A 17,408-nucleotide genomic window follows, 5' to 3' on the forward strand; every position below is an offset into this window, starting at 1 on the left:
AGAGCAAACCATGTCCCCAGTGGGAAGATACTCGCCGTAAAGGTAAGTTTGTTCACAAATCTGCTTTAAAAGATTCCCCGGCTCAAAGTCTTCCTTTCCAAGGATTTTATTACTACATGACGCCAATTTTTGCAATGAACACACATCCAGACCGAAGGGCACAATTTAGAAGTGAGGAAGTACAAAGCAATCTCTCCTCCTTTTTCTTGGTTGTACAACTTAGTCCTCAGAGGAATACAGGCAGGAAAGACTTTTAATCTATTGCGGAACTGACAATGGTGGCTTTATATTAGCATTGAAGAAAAAAAACCCACTACAGATTCTCTACAAGTGTTCAGGGGGCCTTTCTCCAGTGCAGTGTTTAATTTGATGGTGTGATTATTTAACTATCTGAAGTCAGCGTCTCAGTATATCCCATACGTTTTCTCATCTTGGATTGTTAAATTGTGGTTTCTGCTCTTTCCTCTTGATTGAATTCAAAAATTAAGACACTTAAATGCCTTAAGAATGGAAGCTCGGGCTTTTAGGTCTGTTCCAGGGCTGATGCCTCTCTCTCCAGCTTCTTTCTGATGGAGAATTCCCTGCCAAATTCTTCTCTTCCATCGTGATGTTCTGGTAGAACTACAAATTCTTCTTAAAATTGCTTCCTCCTAAGATTCATGTTTCACCATCCTCGAATATTTTTACTGAATACACAACCACAGTGGAGCCCAAAATTTCTTTGTCAAGCATGACAGTTAAGTTAATTTTGTCCCATGTTATTTATTTATTTATTCGATTTTTATGCCGCCCTTCTCCTTAGACTCAGGGCGGCTTACAACATGTTAGCAATAGCACTTTTTAACAGAGCTAGGCTATTGCCCCCACAATCCGGGTCCTCATTTTACCCACCTCGGAAGGATGGAAGGCTGAGTCAACCTTGAGCCGGTGATGAGATTTGAACCGTTGACCTTCAGATCTACAGTCAGGTTCAGTGGCCTGCAGTTCAGCACTCTACCTGTTGCGCTACCCCGGCTCATGATCTTTCTTGACCTATTTTTAATGATTCACTTCAGTTATACCTCCGGAACCGCCTTCTACCGCACGAATCCCAGCGGCCGATAAGGTCCCACAGAGTTGGCCTTCTCCGGGTCCCGTCGACCAAACAATGTCGTTTGGCGGGCCCCAGGGGAAGAGCCTTCTTTGTGACGGCCCCGGCACTCTGGAATCAACTCCCCCCGGAGATTAGAACGGCCCTCACCCTCTTTGTCTTTCGCAAGTTACTCAAGACCCACCTATATCGCCAGGCATGGGGAAACTAAGACATCTCCCCCAGGCTTTCTTATATTTTATGTTTGGTATGTATGTGCTGTATGGTTTTTAACAGTTGGGGTTTTTTATATAATTTTTATTATTAGATTTGTTCCATTGTTATACTGTTTTTATTACAGTATAACAATGGAACAAATCTAATAATAATAATAATACAGTTGTGAGCCGCCCCGAGTATTCAGAGAGGGGCGGCATACAAATCTAATAAATTATTATTATTAATTATTACGTTGGTAACATATCTGTTAAGTGAATCGGGCTTTCCCATTGATTTCGCATCTCAGAAGGTTGCCAAAGGTGATTATATGGCCCCAGAACCCACATCAACTGTCATATATTTTAGCCAGTTGCTTTGGTTTCTACAGCCAAAAACACAGCTGCGTAATGGGTTCACTCTACATGGAAGAGGTAGAAACCAAAGCTCTAAACTCCTTCACAGCAATCCCCATCCACTTAAAGATATAGGTATGTGGACGAATACTTGGGGGTCAAGATTAAAACATCGGAATTGCAAGCCCTCACCAAACACATCCACTCTGTGGACGGATACATCAAATTCACGCGGGAAGGTGTTAAGGAAAATAGTTTGGACTTCCTGGACTTTGCAGTACACATCAAGGAAGAGAGAAGCCTTAGCACTGAAGTGTACAGAAAACCCACCCGTAGAGGTCAATGTTTACATTTTGATTCTCACCACCCACTGGAGCATAAAATGGGAGTGATCAGAAACTTACACCACTGGGCTGAAGGTCAAGCATGTCAAGTAAGGCTTCAGAACTTGTGCCCATCCCAAGTGGGCCTTCATCAAATCCAAAAAAAGACCCAGCAGGAGCTCCTCTGTAACCGACAGAGAAGAGAATTGGTGTGTTTTCCGTCTTTGCTGGTAGGCAGACCTTTAACCCGGCAGTATAGTGTTCTGATCACTCCCATTTTTGTGCCCCAGTGGGTGGTGAGAACCAAAACGTTAATATTGGGCTTTGCTTATTGGAAGACAGCTGGGATTATGACGCCGCCCAGAGTCCGCAAGGAGTTGAGCGGCCTAAACATTTAATTAATTAAATTGAATTTAATAAATTAAATTATGATCATGAGACCGCAGGACACTGCAACCATCATGAATGCAAGCGGTTTGCCAAGCGCCCAATCTGCAAACATGTTACTGTGGGGATAGTGTGATGGTTGTAACTTTGAGGACAAGTCGCTTACCAACGGAAGGACGTAAAAAGGACAAAAGAAGTTAAACAAAGTCGAGGGCTTTGTTGAACTCCCAGATGTAAGTCAAAGGTTACTTGCATTTGATTGCCAGTGTCTCTAAATCATTTAAAATATTTCCCTGTTGCATATGCTAAGTCCGGCTCTTTGACAGATGAATAAATTGTTTCCATTTATAGATGGCAATAAAAAAATCCCTTGTAAATTGTGTTAAAAGTGTAAGAAATCAGTGGGGAGGGAACCACAAGGTCCTGGCCATTTTGTCCAATGCTTCCATCCAGTGAGGGGCTGCCAAAATTTTTACTGCCACACTGTGGGTGTGGCTTATTTTGTGGCTGTGGCTTGATGGTCCTCTGACTGGGTAGGAGTGGCTTGCCGGCCATGCGACCAGGTGGGAGTGGCTTGACAATGACGTGACTGGGAGTGGCTTAAAGGTCATGTGACTGGGTAGGAGTGGCTTGACCACCATGTGACCGGGTAGGAGTGACTTGACAATCATGTGACCAGGAGTGGCTTAAAGGTCATGTGACTGGGTGGGAGTGGCTTACCGACCAAGATAAGTTTCCAAATAGGTGCTTGGACTCTTTTTCAGTGGATTAAGTTACATTATTTGAATAGCCACGAAAAGGACAAATGATAGACAGCATTATTTGTCGAGCACAGGAACATTTGAAGGTTTTGTACCAAACCCACAAGGTTCAGTATGATAACAGATTAGGCAAGTAGCTCAATTTTCTTTCATTGCTATAAAAGTTCAGTTCTAGATAATGATTAAAACGATTAAAGCATTTATGGGTCAAAACATACTATTTAATTACTTCCTATTTTTAGTATCTTAGTATGATCCTTAAACCTATTAATTAAGGATTAAGGATCATACTATGATACCGGAGAAGGAAGGACAATTTAAAAAAGTATTCAATAAATAGTGCATAAACTTACTACCTCCACTGCCCCCTCCACCGTGGGGGGCAGTAGCCCATCACTGGCTCCATCCCACCGGTGGGGTCAAGGCTTATTAGATGCCAGGGGCTTTCCCGCAGTGACGAAGCACCGTCCGCCCAGCCTGCGCATTGCGAGAAGGTCTTCAGTGTGCCAGGCTACAGTTCCCGCGAGTTTCTTCCGCTCTTAACTAGCATTTAAATGGTCCATTTGATTAATCATTTGTATACTGCCTATCGAACTCCCAAATTTCGTCTGAGTTGTACATACTGTAAAAGGTTATTATATTGCCGCAGATTAAATAAGTGAATTAAAATGGAATTGCAGCTTAATTTGACCTGTGATTTTGCTCTCATTCCCTTTAGTGGCACACACACACAACTCCGGCAAATAGATGAAGTCATCCATGACAGCCCGTGATGAATTGCCGTCGCTTTACTGTATATTTTAATAGCCTCTCACTAATTTAAATTGAGCACCAAGTAAATTATAATTCCGTCACTTGAGTGCTTGTATTTAACTTGACAACTCATCCTTGTTTGTCCTGGAGGTGTAGCAGAGAAAATGGCTCAGGTATTTCTGGTGGGGTTTAACCCTTTCTCCGTGAAATCCGGCTTGAAAAGCCCCTTTTCTCTGGCTTGACGGTTATTTAAAAGAGAGACGATGGCACCAGGGCATTTTAAATTCATAGACAAGATGCCTCTTTTTCCTAACCCTGATTCTGTAGTCTCTGATTCACTTGTACATCATTAAAATAATACACTAATATAAGGATTTGAATCCTAATGTAAATTTATTGGCGCCATTACTTCTTTCTCCAGTGAGAATAATTAAAATCAAATTTATTTATTTATATTTCCTACTTCTTAAGCACCTTCAGATTGATTGCTGAGTGCCCAGGCATCCAGAACCTGCCTGTCCAAATACCCCAAACAGCATAATCACAAACACATATTTTTTAGCAAGCCCTGGGAAACGTTAAAAGAATTTCCTTCATTTTTAAAAGAAACATCAACCACATCGTCAAAGACCACCGTTTGAATTCTTTGCTCTTTTCGGTCGTGTCCTACAGGACGTCCTCAACTTATGATTGTATTGTTTGAGCCGCCCTGAGTCTTCGGAGAAGGGCGGCATACAAATATTATTATTATTATTATTATTATTATTATTATTATTATTATTATTATTATTATTATTATTATTATTATAATGTTCTTACGTTCTTGTCAAGTTTGGCAAAGAAGCAGGACTGTGTGTAGTTTGTGGAAAGGACACTGTTCCTTTGATAAGAAATGATGGTCCTACATCACCACTCTATGCTTTAAAAAGAAACAAGTATGATCAAGGAAATGGAGCCCCTCCCTTATGAAATCAGGTTGCAACACCCTGGTCTCTTCAGCCTTGAAAGATGGTGTTTAAGGGATGACTTGATCGAAGTGTATAAAATCATGCATGGGATAGAAAAGGTGGATAGAGAAAAAATCTTTTCTCTATCACACAATACTAGGATGAGGGGCCCTCCTTAAAGCTCAGAGGTAAGAAAGTGAGGATAAATCAAGGGAAATATTTCTTCACCCAGAGGGTCCTTGATTTATGGAATTCACTTCCAGAAGAGGTCGTGACAGCTGTCAGCCTTGATAGCTTCAAGGCAGGATTAGACAGATTCATGGATGCCAAGCATATAGATAGTTATTGAAACAGATGTCCAAGTGCTGCCTCTATGTTGGTTGAGGTAGGCAGGATTCCCTTGAGTACCACTTGTTGGGGGTCAAGGGAAAGGGACGGTCTTGCCTTCTCTTTCTGCTCAAGATCCCCATGGACAATTGGTGGGCCACTGTGTGACACAGAATGCTGGACTCGATGGACTTTGGCCTGATTCAGCAGGGCTCTTCTTATGTTCTTATGTTCTTATCCTTCTGTTACTGCAGCCTGGGACTGCATTGTTGGCTTTTTTGACAGCTGCCACACACTGTTGTCTGATGTTTAAATTATTGTCCACTAGGACTCCAAGATCCCTCTCTCAGTTCCTGCTATTCACCTAATTCCCAAAGTATGCCCATGTTACACCAACACTCCGCAGTCTGCATTGGTTGCCGATCAGTTTCCAGTCACAATTCAAAGTGTTGGTCTTGACCTACATGGCATCGGACCAGAATATCTCCGGGACCGCCTTCTGCCACACGAATCCCAGCGACCAATTAGGTCCCACAGAGTTGGCCTTCTCCAGGTCCCGTCAACCAAACGTTGTTTGGCGGGTCCCGGGGAAGAGCCTTCTCTGTGGCGGCCCCGACCCTCTGGAACCAGCTCCCCCCTGAGATTAGAATAGCCCCCACCCTCCTTGCCTTTTGCAAACTCCTTAAGACCCACCTCTGTCGTCAGGCATGGGGGAACTGAAATATCTTCCCCAAGCCTATTATTATTATTATTATTACTTAGATTTGTATGCCGCCCCTCTCCGAAGACTGTTTATGTATGGTATGTTGTATGAATGTTTTTTAAATTATGGGGTTTTAGCTTTCTAATTATTGAATTTGTATTTTACACTGTTTTTCTGTTGCTGTTGTGAGCCGCCCCAAGTCTGCGGAGAGGGGCGGCATACAAATTTAATAAGTAAGTAAGTAAGTAAGTAAGTAAGTAAGTAAGTAAGTAAGTAAGTAAGTAAGAAAGTAAATAAATAAATGAATGAATGAATGAATAAATAAATTGTACCTGCAATACATAGTATTAATAATATAAATAATAAAACCCATTAATCTAATCTGTACCTTTTAATACAAAGACTTTTTACACACGGCCTGGGTAGCAGCACAATGTGACATATACAATTCTAAATAAATGATTTGGGGAAGCAGCCCTATCCCACTATTTTATACAAAACCGGGCCGTATTCTTAAAAATCAATATACCTGTAAGATATAGCCGCTTTCAGGCTTTCTTGTTTCATTTCCTATCTTGGCTGATACTGAATTTGCCTTCTGTGATCAATACCCAGCCAAAGGATTTTGCCGTGGCCAAGCTTGTCTGGAGGGTAGCTGAACTTACTAAAGTGAAAAAGGAACATTAAAGTTTGAAATGGCCTCTTTTAGAGTCTGGAGAGGGTTAAATTTCCACTGCTTCTCTAAGGAGTAAAATTGTTACAACGGTTCCAGCAGTTTACTTTGTTTTAAGCTTTCCATTCAGGAAAAAAAAGAATGTAAGTGAATATTGTTGGCAAATGACTATTGATTTGGAGAAATGTGTTAAATGTTTTCTTGGCAGCGTTTCTATTACAGTTAGAGCTTTTATAAATAACCCTAAAGCAAATTCTTGATAGAAATGGGTTGTGCACTTTTCCCCCCTGTTTAGACAGACATCAATACTTTAAAAATGTAGGTTTGGAAATCCGCTGGATGTGAGCAAGGGATTGAAAGAAATTTCCATTAGGAGTCCAGCTGCAGTGGAGCGTTGGCTGTGCTGAATCCGCAAAGCATATTCGAGCCTGAAATTCCCTTCCGGATTCTGAGAAATGTAGGCCTGGATCCTGTTTTTGCCAAGCAGGGAAAACATTTGGGAGAGGGAAGTGTTTATCTCAGGATTAGAGAAGGGTTCTTGAGCATATACAGAGAACCTGCAGAGCAGGTGGGATCCATCCTCATATTTCCATTCTTATTGCCAGAGTTTCCAGGTGTTTCCAGGTATTATTTGTTCTACAAATACAGTCATACCTCGTCTTACGAACCTAATTGGTTCCAGGGGGAGGTTCGTAAGACGAAAGGTTCGTAAGACGAAACATTGTTTCCCATAGGAAACAATGTAAAGTCAATTAATCCGTGCAACCAAAAAAACCCCCCGCAAAAAAAAACGCTGCCGCCCAGCTGTCACCTTTTAAAACAGCCTGGGGGCTTCCCAGCACCCCCCCCCAACCCCGAACCCGGAAGTTCGGCAAAAGTTTGGGGTTCGGGGGGTTTAGGTTTAGGTTTAGGTTTATTGGATTTATATGCCGCCCCTCTCCGCAAACTCGGGGCGGCTCACAACAATAATAAAAAAACAGTACAGTACACAATACCAAATCCAATGCCCACCCATCCAGATTCCAATTGAAATTAATAATCTCATAAAAAAAACAAAAACAAAACAGTATATATAAAAAACAGGCACACAGTCAATCAATCAACAAAACAACATGGGCAAGGGGGAGGTGTTTTAGTTCCCCCATGCCTGACGGCAAAGGTGGGTCTTAAGGAGTTTACGAAAGGCAGGGAGGGTGGGGGGCAATCCTAATCTCAGGGGGGAGCTGGTTCCAGAGGGTCGGAAGCCCCCCAGCCCGGCGGTCACCTTTTAAAACAGCCGCGCGGCTTCCCAGCTGTCTCCCGAACGCCGGTTCGTAACTCGAAAAAAGTTCGTAAGAAGAGGCAAAATTTTTCTGAACCCCGGGTTCGTATCACGAGTTGTTCGTAAGACGAGGGGTTCGTATCTTGAGGTACCACTGTACATTTAAGTAATACAAGTAGTCTTCAATTACAAATCTCATCACCGGTTCAAGGTTGACTCAGCCTTCCATCCTTCCGAGGTGGGTAAAATGAGGACCCGGATTGTGGGGGCAATATACTGGTTCTGTTAAAAAGTGCTATTGCTAACATGTTATAAGCCGCCCTGAGTCTAAGGAGAAGGGCGGCATAAAAATTGAATAAATAAATAAGTAAGTAAGTAAGTAAGTCCCACATTTTGTGTTGGATTGGAAGCTAAGCAGGTGTGGGTCTGTTCTGGGTTTCTTCAGAAATACTAAGCTAGGAAATGAAAGAAAATCCTAGACCCTCTACAAGGTCATCTCCATGAAGTCACCAAAAATCAAGCTTGTCTTGATGTAATTTTAAGTACCAAAAGTCAAGTTACATTATAAAACTGGTCTCTTCTGAACCACTTGCTGGTGGGCTAGTGCAGTGTTTCCCCATCTCGACCATTTTAACTTCAACTCCCAGAATTCCCCAGCCACCAGCATGCAGCTCCCAGAATTCCCTATGTTCAAGTCCACCCATGTTCAAGTGGCTGAGGTTGAGAAACGCTGGACTACGGCATTGATTGCAGTAACAGTGAGGACAAAAGCTGTAGCACCGAAAAGATTTTTCTCCCTTTGAGGCAGACTGGAGCTTATCCATTAAAAGTCTGCGGAGTCTGCGGAGAGGGGCGGCATACAAATCTAATAAATGAATGAATGAATGAATGAATGAAGGAAGGAAGGAAGGAAGGAAGGAAGGAAGGAAGGAAGGAAGGAAGGAAGGAAGGAAGGAAGGAAGAAATGGTACAATAATGTTTCTTGCTGATTTACTGTAGCCGAATAAATAATTGAATATTAATGTTTATTTTCAGGTGATTCCTTTAGATATTACACTAGAACTTCAGAAACAGATTATGTCTGAATTAGAAATCCTTTATAAGGTAATGCTTTTCTAGCACTTCTTTTTCAATCCTGTTTAGCATGCATTTTTTTTTCTTCCAAAAAAATAATAATTTGACGTGCTACTTTTTCTTTTTACAGTGCGATTCGTCCTACATCATAGGATTTTACGGTGCTTTTTTTGTAGAAAACCGGATTTCCCTTTGTACTGAATTTATGGATGGTAAGTGAAATACTGTAACATTGGGGAAGGACCATAGTTTAAAAAAGGGATTTATTTTTTTTAAAAAAAGAATTGGTTGAAGAATATTGGTTTACTATGAAGTGAATCATAGAGACAGTGGGGTTTTTTGTTTTTGTTTTGAAAGCAGATATTTTAAGAATATCCACAGGGCTCTCGATGTATCAGGCAAGGAAGAGCTATTTCTTGGTGCTGTTTTCTTGAATAGATTTGCACAAACCTTTATTGAAAATTTAGATACGGCAGATAATAAATCGTGGTTTAGACGTGGTTTAATATTTTCTACTTCCATGCATCCTCTATTTACTGACAAAACACCTGTTCCTTCACCTTAAAAGCTTTAGTCACCAAGACAAATGTTCCTTCTAAGTTATTTCCTTGGTCCTACATATTTCTGGTGGAAAATGGCAGTTTAAGGGTTGTTGGGTTTTTGTAATGACAATCTTAAAGATCGCTTTACTTTGCACTTTCACCTCGGGATAAATTTCTCCAGCAAACCATTGTCCAGTTGGTGGGACAGCCAATCATCTCAGTTATGCTGGGTGGGAAGTTCTGGGAGTTCACAAGTCTTAAAAGTTGCCAAGTCTGGAGAGCCCTGATTGACGTGTCATTTTTAGAGTAGGCCAGCTTAGCTTTAGCTGATCTTTTAAATAATTTTTTAAATTAATTTTTAACAATTTTTATATCACACAACATAAAACAGTGCATAGTGAATTGTGCCCACCACCCCGACACACACACATTCCCCACCACCAAATTGGGGGTGTTTCTTGTATAGTCCACTTGACCCAAGAGCAATATATCTGTTTACATATTATAGAGTGATTCCAATTTATTTCTGGTAGCTTGGTCTCGGATTCTGTTCGTCATATATCGTCTTACCTTGTCCCACCGTCCCATCAGTTGTCCCAACTCAGTTTCATTATCCGAATTTATCCTTTTTATCCATAATTTCAAATTGAATATGGTCCACCATGTACCTATACCAATTTTGCATTGTCCATTTTGTCGCAATCTTCCAACCGAAAACTATTACTGCCTGAGCGCTTTCTATTGCTGCTTTTTTTATTTCTCTAAATTCTCCCATCGCATTGCTTTTTACTAGTACTGCCATTTCCTTAGTGATTGTCCATTGTATATTTAGCATTCTATTGATATCCTCTTTCACTTTTTGCCAAAATTCCTGCACTATCGGGCATTCCCAAAACATATGCATAAACACTCCTTTGTCTTGACACCCATGCCAACAATTCCCCCTGACATTCTGCTGAAAGTGTGCGAGTTGAACGGGAATAAAATACCACTTATGTAATATTTTCCTTCTCATTTCCCTGATTCTTGTATTTTTAATTTTCCTTATATTTTCTACTATATTTTCCATCTCTTGTACCTCTACTTGTATCTCATTTTGCCACCATTTAGTCAATCCATCAATCGTATCCCCTTCTGACTGCACTAGCAATTTATATATATTGGTTGCTTGCGCCTTTATCCCCTCACTTTTTTCTCTTATTATTTTCTCTAACCCTGTCTCCTCCCTCCAAAGTACTTCTTTATTCTCCCTTTCATTAAGATATTTTCATATTGCATTTATTTGTAGCCACCTTCCCTTACCTAACCACCATTCTATACGATTTAGCTGATCATATTTTATTCTCCCTGCAGGGGGCTCCTTAGATGTCTACAGAAAAATTCCAGAACACGTCTTGGGAAGAATAGCCGTAGCTGTGAGTACCTTGGGTGGAGGATTTCCGTTCTTTAAATGTTTAATACATGTGGAATTGCTTAATCTCAATCATAAAGTTGCCAAATGAAGTGTGCAGGTACAATAGAAGCAATCGGCAGGGGAGTGAGAGGAGGGGAAACAAGGTAGAAAAAAATTAGAGACTCCTACAATATTTGGAGAGCAAACCGATGGATTACAGCATGGATTAAGGATCCCTCGAATAAAAGCATATGGGGAAAGGAATCCTTGGGGAAAAGGAATCCTCCATCTGAGTACTGTATTGGCAGTTCTGTGTTAGCAAAAACTTCAGAAGAGAAGGATTTAGGGCTAGTGATTTCTGACAGTCTCAAAATGGGTGAGCAGTGTAGTCGGGTGGTAGGAAAATCAAGTAGGATGCTTGGCTGCATAGCTAGAGGTATAACAAGCAGGAAGAGGGAGATTGTGATCCCGCTATATAGAGCGCTGGTGAGACCACATTTGGAATACTGTGTTCAGTTCTGGGGACCTCACCTACAAAAAGATATTGACAAAATTGAACGGGTCCAAAGACGGGCTACAAGAATGGTGGAAGGTCTTAAGCATAAAACGTATCAGGAAAGACTTCATGAACTCAATCTGTAGAGTCTGGAGGACAGAAGGAAAAGGGGGAGAACATGATCAAAACATTTAAATATGTTAAAGGGTTAAATAAGGTTCAGGAGGGAAGTGTTTTTAATAGGAAAGTGAACACAAGAACAAGGGAGCACAACCTGAAGTTAGTTGGGGGAAAGATCAAAAGCAACATGAGAAAATATTAGTAGTAGATCCTTGGAACAAACTTCCAGCAGACGTGGTTGGTAAATCCACAGTAACTGAATTTAAACATGCCTGGGATAAACATATATCCATCCTAAGATAAAATACAGGAAATAGTATAAGGGCAGACTAGATGGATCATGAGGTCTTTTTCTGCCGTCAGTCTTCTACGTTTCTATGTTTCTATATAAGGAAAGTACAGTATTTGAATCCAGAGAATCATCCTCAAGATGCCACAAGACTTTTTGTATTTCTGGGGTAAAGAGAGCAAAGTGCTCTGATTCTGCTTGTGTGCCTTTGCGCGCACCGCAGGGTGTTCTTAAGGAGATTTGACCAAATTTGAATGAACGTCTGATAATCTTTGGAAGCTTCCACAAAGGCCAACGGAAGGGAGGCCCCGTTGACCATTCAGGGAAGGCGATTGTTGCACAAGGGCTAAATCGGAAGCAGGCTTTGATAATTTAAGTGGTTTAAAGCCTATCAGAGTTATTCTGTAATGCACTACTTAATTAAATTCCTGTTTTCCACACTCATTATACATCAAGCTGACAACTGAAACCCTTTAATCTAATGCAGACAGCTATTTAGTCCACTTTCATTGTAATTCACAGCTCGGCTTCATCCTCTTCACTTCTGAGGCATGCGCAAAGAGCATCTTTTTCATCAGATGTGCTCTCTCTGGAACAGTTCCAAACGGGTTTACTTTTGAGCCCAACGTGGTTTCTTGTGGTGTGGGAGAGCCTGGGGATTTTCACGTGGTCTGTTTTTCAGCGAGCTGAACAAGTGTTTCATTTTCCTGTTGGGATAATTTGCAACTTACTAAATAATTACGCCTGTAACTTTTTCATTTGACTAAAAAGACTTTCTACGTCTTGGGATCGTGGGCAACCCTGACAAGATAGAATTTCAGGTGGCGCCTTTTAAATATTTGTTTACAGGCAAAGAATTCCTAGTGTGCCGAAGGCTGTGCGATGAATTGGCTCGCTGTTTGACAAATTGACTCGAAAGGGATGGTTCTCACACATCCAAATCTTAAAACGCGAACTCAGAATGAGGGTGTATGAAAGAGACTGGACTGACTGATTCGAAGATAGAAGCCCCATCCAGTTGCTGCTGTGACAGAAGCTGAGTGGGACAATTTAACCCTCTCCTCCTATTCACCCTCCCTCATCTGTGAACTGTTGAGAGAGATTTTAGAAACAGAAGACTGACGGCAGAAAAAGACCTCATGGTCCATCTAGTCAGCCCTTACACTATTTCCTGTATTTTATCTTAGGGTAGATACGTGTTTATCCCAGGGATTGACCAACCACGTCTGCTGGAAGTTTGTTCCAAGCATCTACTACTCTTTCAGTCAAATAATATTTTCTCACATTGATTCTGATCTTTCCCCCAACTAACCTCAGAGGTGGGGTTTCGAGGACTTCTGTGCTTTTGCGATGCTGCAATTTCGCTGAGGCTCCCTTCGCAGGGAAACCCCACCTCTGGACTTCCATTGCCAGCGAAGCACCCGTTTTTGCGCTGCTGGGATTCCCCTGCTGGGATTCCCCTGTAGCATCACAAAAACACGAAAGTCTGGAGGTGGGGTTTCCCATGGAGGGGAGCCTCAAGGAATCCAAGAGCGCAAAAACGGGCGCTTCGGCTGGCAAAAGGGGTGAGTTTTGTGCTGGAAGTTTGTTCCAAGCATCTACTACTCTTTCAGTCAAATAATATTTACTCACATTGCTTCTGATCTTCCCCCAACTAACCTCAGATTATGCCTCCTTGTTCTTGTGTTCACTTTCCTATTAAAAACACTTCCCTCCTGAACCTTATTTAACCCTTTAACATATTTAAATGTTTTGATCATGTCCCCCCTTTCCCTTCTGTCCTCCAGACTATACAGATTGAGTTCATGAAGTCTTTCCTGATATGTTTTATTCTTAAGACCTTCCACCATTCTTGTAGCCCATCTTTGGACCCGTTCAATTTTGTCAATATCTTCTTATAGGTGAGGTCTCCAGAACTGGACACAGTATTCCAAATGTGGTCTCATTAGTGCTCTATACAGCAGGATCACAATCTCCCTCTTCCTGCTTGTGATACCTCTAGCTATGCAGCCAAGCATTCTACTTGCTTTCCCTACCGCCTGACCGCACTCTTCGCCCATTTTGGCAAACAGATCCGGGAAGACAATGCTAAGAGAATCCAAGAATTCTGACCTATATTTGCTTTAGGTTGATTTCAGTCTCAGTTTATTTATTTATTTTATTTTATTTATTCGATTTTTATGCTGCCTTCTCCTTAGACTCAGGGCGGCTTACAACATTTTAGCAATAGCACTTTTTTAACAGAGTCAGCATATTGCCCCCACAATCCGGGTCCTCATTTGACCCACCTCGGAAGGATGGAAGGCTGAGTCAACCTTGAGCCGGTGATGAGATTTGAACCACTGACCTTCAGATCTACAAGTCAGCTTCAGTGGCTGCAGTACAGCACTCTACCTGCTGCGCCACCCCTGCTCAAGTTGCCTTTGAGGCCTTCATTTGTAGTTCTTTTAGAGTATGTCATGTGTACTTCTTTACCTGTCTGATTTGGAATAGCTATCAAACAGGACAGGTACAGATTCCAACAGATAGTTAGGGCTGCAGAAAAAACAGTTGCAATCAGCTTGATTTCCATTGAGGGGACTGAATGCTGTGCGGGTCAGAAGGGCACAGGGGTAGGCTACTGCCCGGACGGGGGGAAATGCAGTGGGGTAGCAATAATGGAGCTCCACCCCAAAGCACCCAATTTGCACTGAAAGATGTTGAAAGAAAATGCATAAGCCACACCCACAGTGTGGTAGTAAAACATTTGATAGCCCTTCACTGGAAAGGTGGCTGAGAAAGTATCTACAAACCTCTCACATCCTGGACATAAACTGTTTCAACTCCTCCCTTCAGGATGCTGCTTATGGGGCACTGGATGCCAAAAGAACTAGACCCAAGGGCTGGGGGTTTATTCCCTCCTGCCATCATTATGCTGAACACCTAATTCCTACAGTGCTGTATGATGTCTAAGGCTATTTACCCATGTAGTAGGACTGTAGTACTATTCTTCTCATCTGTTCCACTACCTTCTCTTATTAGTATCTATTGTGATTATTATTACTTAGATATTATGAATATGATTACTTTGTTGTTTTGCATGTACACTGAGAGCTTATGCACCAGAGAAAAAAATCCTTGTATGTCTAATCACACGGCCATTCTGTTCTGTTCTATTCCATATTCTATATTCTAGTCTATTCCTATTGTATTTGATTATATTCTATTCCACTCCACTCCCTCTCCCTATTTCTATTCCCATTCCAACCCACTTCACGCTACCCTACTCTGTTGGAGTCATCCTACCACACAAATACAGTGATACCTTGTCTTACAAACTTAATTGGTTCCGGGATGAGGTTCTTAAGGTGAAAAGTTTGTAAGACAAAACAATGTTTCCCATAGGAATCAATGGAAAAGCGATTAATGTGTACAAGCCCAAAATTCATCCCTTTTGCCAGCCGAAGCGCCCGTTTTTGCACTGCTGGGATTCCCCTGAGGCTCCCCTCCATGGGAAACCCCACCTCCAGACTTCTGTGTTTTGCGATGCTGCAGGGGAATCCCAGCATCACAAAAACGAGCGCTTTGCTGGCAACGGAAGTCTGGAGGTGGGGTTTCCCAGCGAAGGGAACATCAGTGAAATTGCAGCATCGCAAAAACACCAAAGTCCTCGAAACCCCACCTCCGGACCTCTGTGTTTTGCGATGCTGCAGGGGAATCTCAGCATCACATAAATGAGCGCTTCGCTGGCAACGGAAGTCTGGAGGTGGGGTTTCCCAGCAAAGGGAAAATCAGTGAAATTGCAGCTTAGCAAAAACACCGAAGTCCTCGAAAACCCACCTCCGGACCTCTGTGTTTTTGCAATGCTGCGATTACACTGAGGCTCCCCTCGCTGGGAAACCCCACCTCCAAACTTCTGTTGCCAGCAAAGCACCCGTTTTCTTGCTGCTGGGATTCCCCTGCAGCATCGCAAAAATGCGAAAGACCAGAGGTGGGGTTTCCCATGGAGGGGAGCCTCAGGGGAATCCCACCAGCGCAAAAACGGGCGCTTCGGCTGGCAAAAGGGGTGAGTTTTGGGCTTGCACGCATTAATTGCTTTTCCATTGATTCCTATGGGAAACATTGTTTCGTCTTACAAACTTTTCACCTTAAGAACCTCGTCCTGGAACCAATTAAGTTTGTAAGACAAGGTATCACTGTATAAGTAAAAGTCTTGCTATGTCTTCTGTTGGTTTTCTTTCTTTGTTATTTGCTAGAGGGAGGAAAGACGGCAGAGAAGGGCCAGCTTCAAGCATCTCCCATCAATATCTTGCCTGAGTTTTGCTTGCCATTTTACCCATTTATTTTCCTTTCCGTTCTTCTTGTAGAGACACCTTGCACTGTATTTGAAGTGCTAATGTTGATTGTAGGTTCTTTCTCCCCCCCCCCCCCCTCGGATGTGTCCATTAAACTGTCAAGAAAATGAATGATTGATGGCAGGTACAACAACTGCTTGTGTCAAGGCTCTGTCAAATCATTGTTACCTAACCTACCATATACTGAGTTGTTCCTCCAATCACTTCTGGAGTATCTAGTGAAAAGCTGTTCTCTGCTGGCATCTCTTTTAGCAGCTGAATGCTTAATACTTCGTGTGTGTGTATGCCCCAGATTGGAAAATGTCCTTTTGTTTAGTGTAAATGAATAGTGAGATGTCTGATCGATGCACGAGAGGCTGTGGGAGATCTTTGGACCTGTACTTCTAAAGCAGTCTTAAACACAGAAATGAAAATTACTCTATTATTTAGTGAACAGGACCCTTTTATAGCCATTCATTCAACAGACACATCCAACCTCCGAAGGAATCTCTGCACTGCTACATGTGGGAGTTCTGTTGTCTACCTCGACAGCATTCTTACATTTCATGTTAAAAATCCATCATTGCAAATCCATGTAAATTGTGTCACTCTTTGTGATAAAAAGAAAACGCTACTTCCATGCGGTAGGTGAACTGACTATAGTACAAATGCAGTAAAAAACAAAGGCACTTAGTTGCCTCTTTGTTATTGTTTCCCCCAATTATTATTATTTTATTTATTATTTATTGGATTTGTATGCCGCCCCTCTCCGTAGACTCGGGGCGGCTCACAGCAATGATAAAAACAATATACAATGACAAATCTAATAGTTAGAATCTAAAATACCAATAATACATTTTAAAAAGTCTAAAAAACAATAAACCCCAATATATAAAAAACATACATACAGTCATATCATACACAAAAAAAACTACATAGGCAGTGGGAGATGTTACAGTTTCCCCACGCTTGATGACAGAGGTGGGTTTTAAGGAGTTTACGAAAGGCAAGGAGGGTGAGGACAGTTCTAATCTCCGGGGGGAGCTGACTCCAGAGGGTCGGAGCCGCCACAGAGAAGGTTCTTCGTCTGGGTCCCGCCAAACGACATTGTTTAGTCGACGGGACCCGGAGGAGACCAACTCTGTGGGACCTAACCAGTCGCTGGGATTCATGCAGCAGAAGGCGGTCTCGTAAATAACCTGGTCCGGTGCCATGAAGGGCTTTATAGGTCATAACCAACAATTTGAATTGTGACCGGAAACTGATCGGTAATCAATGCAGACTGCGGAGTGTTGGAGTAACATGGGCATATTTGGGAAAGCCCATGATTGCTCTCGCAGCTGCATTCTGCACGATCTGAAGTTTCTGAACACTCTTCAAAGGTAGCCCCATGTAGAGAGCGTTA

The 17,408-nt window shown here is 42.1% G+C and overlaps 1 protein-coding gene across 5 annotated transcripts in view; it reads left to right on the top strand.

Moving 5' to 3' along the window:
* Positions 1–17,408, top strand: part of MAP2K5 (mitogen-activated protein kinase kinase 5) — a 230,155-nt gene that overhangs the window by 73,204 nt on the left and 139,543 nt on the right. For all 5 annotated transcript variants that reach the window (XR_011559993.1, XM_070762760.1, XM_070762763.1 and 2 more), the window contains exons 9-12: positions 3–42; positions 8,812–8,880; positions 8,981–9,062; positions 10,746–10,807. Coding sequence is in view for 4 of the 5 variants with exons in the window: in XM_070762760.1 (XP_070618861.1) it covers positions 3–42; positions 8,812–8,880; positions 8,981–9,062; positions 10,746–10,807 (253 nt within the window). In the remaining variant the exon portion in view is untranslated. The remainder of the gene's footprint in view (positions 1–2; positions 43–8,811; positions 8,881–8,980; positions 9,063–10,745; positions 10,808–17,408) is intronic.

Source organism: Erythrolamprus reginae, chromosome 10 (genome assembly GCF_031021105.1).
Source record: "Erythrolamprus reginae isolate rEryReg1 chromosome 10, rEryReg1.hap1, whole genome shotgun sequence".
NCBI lineage: Eukaryota > Metazoa > Chordata > Lepidosauria > Squamata > Dipsadidae > Erythrolamprus > Erythrolamprus reginae.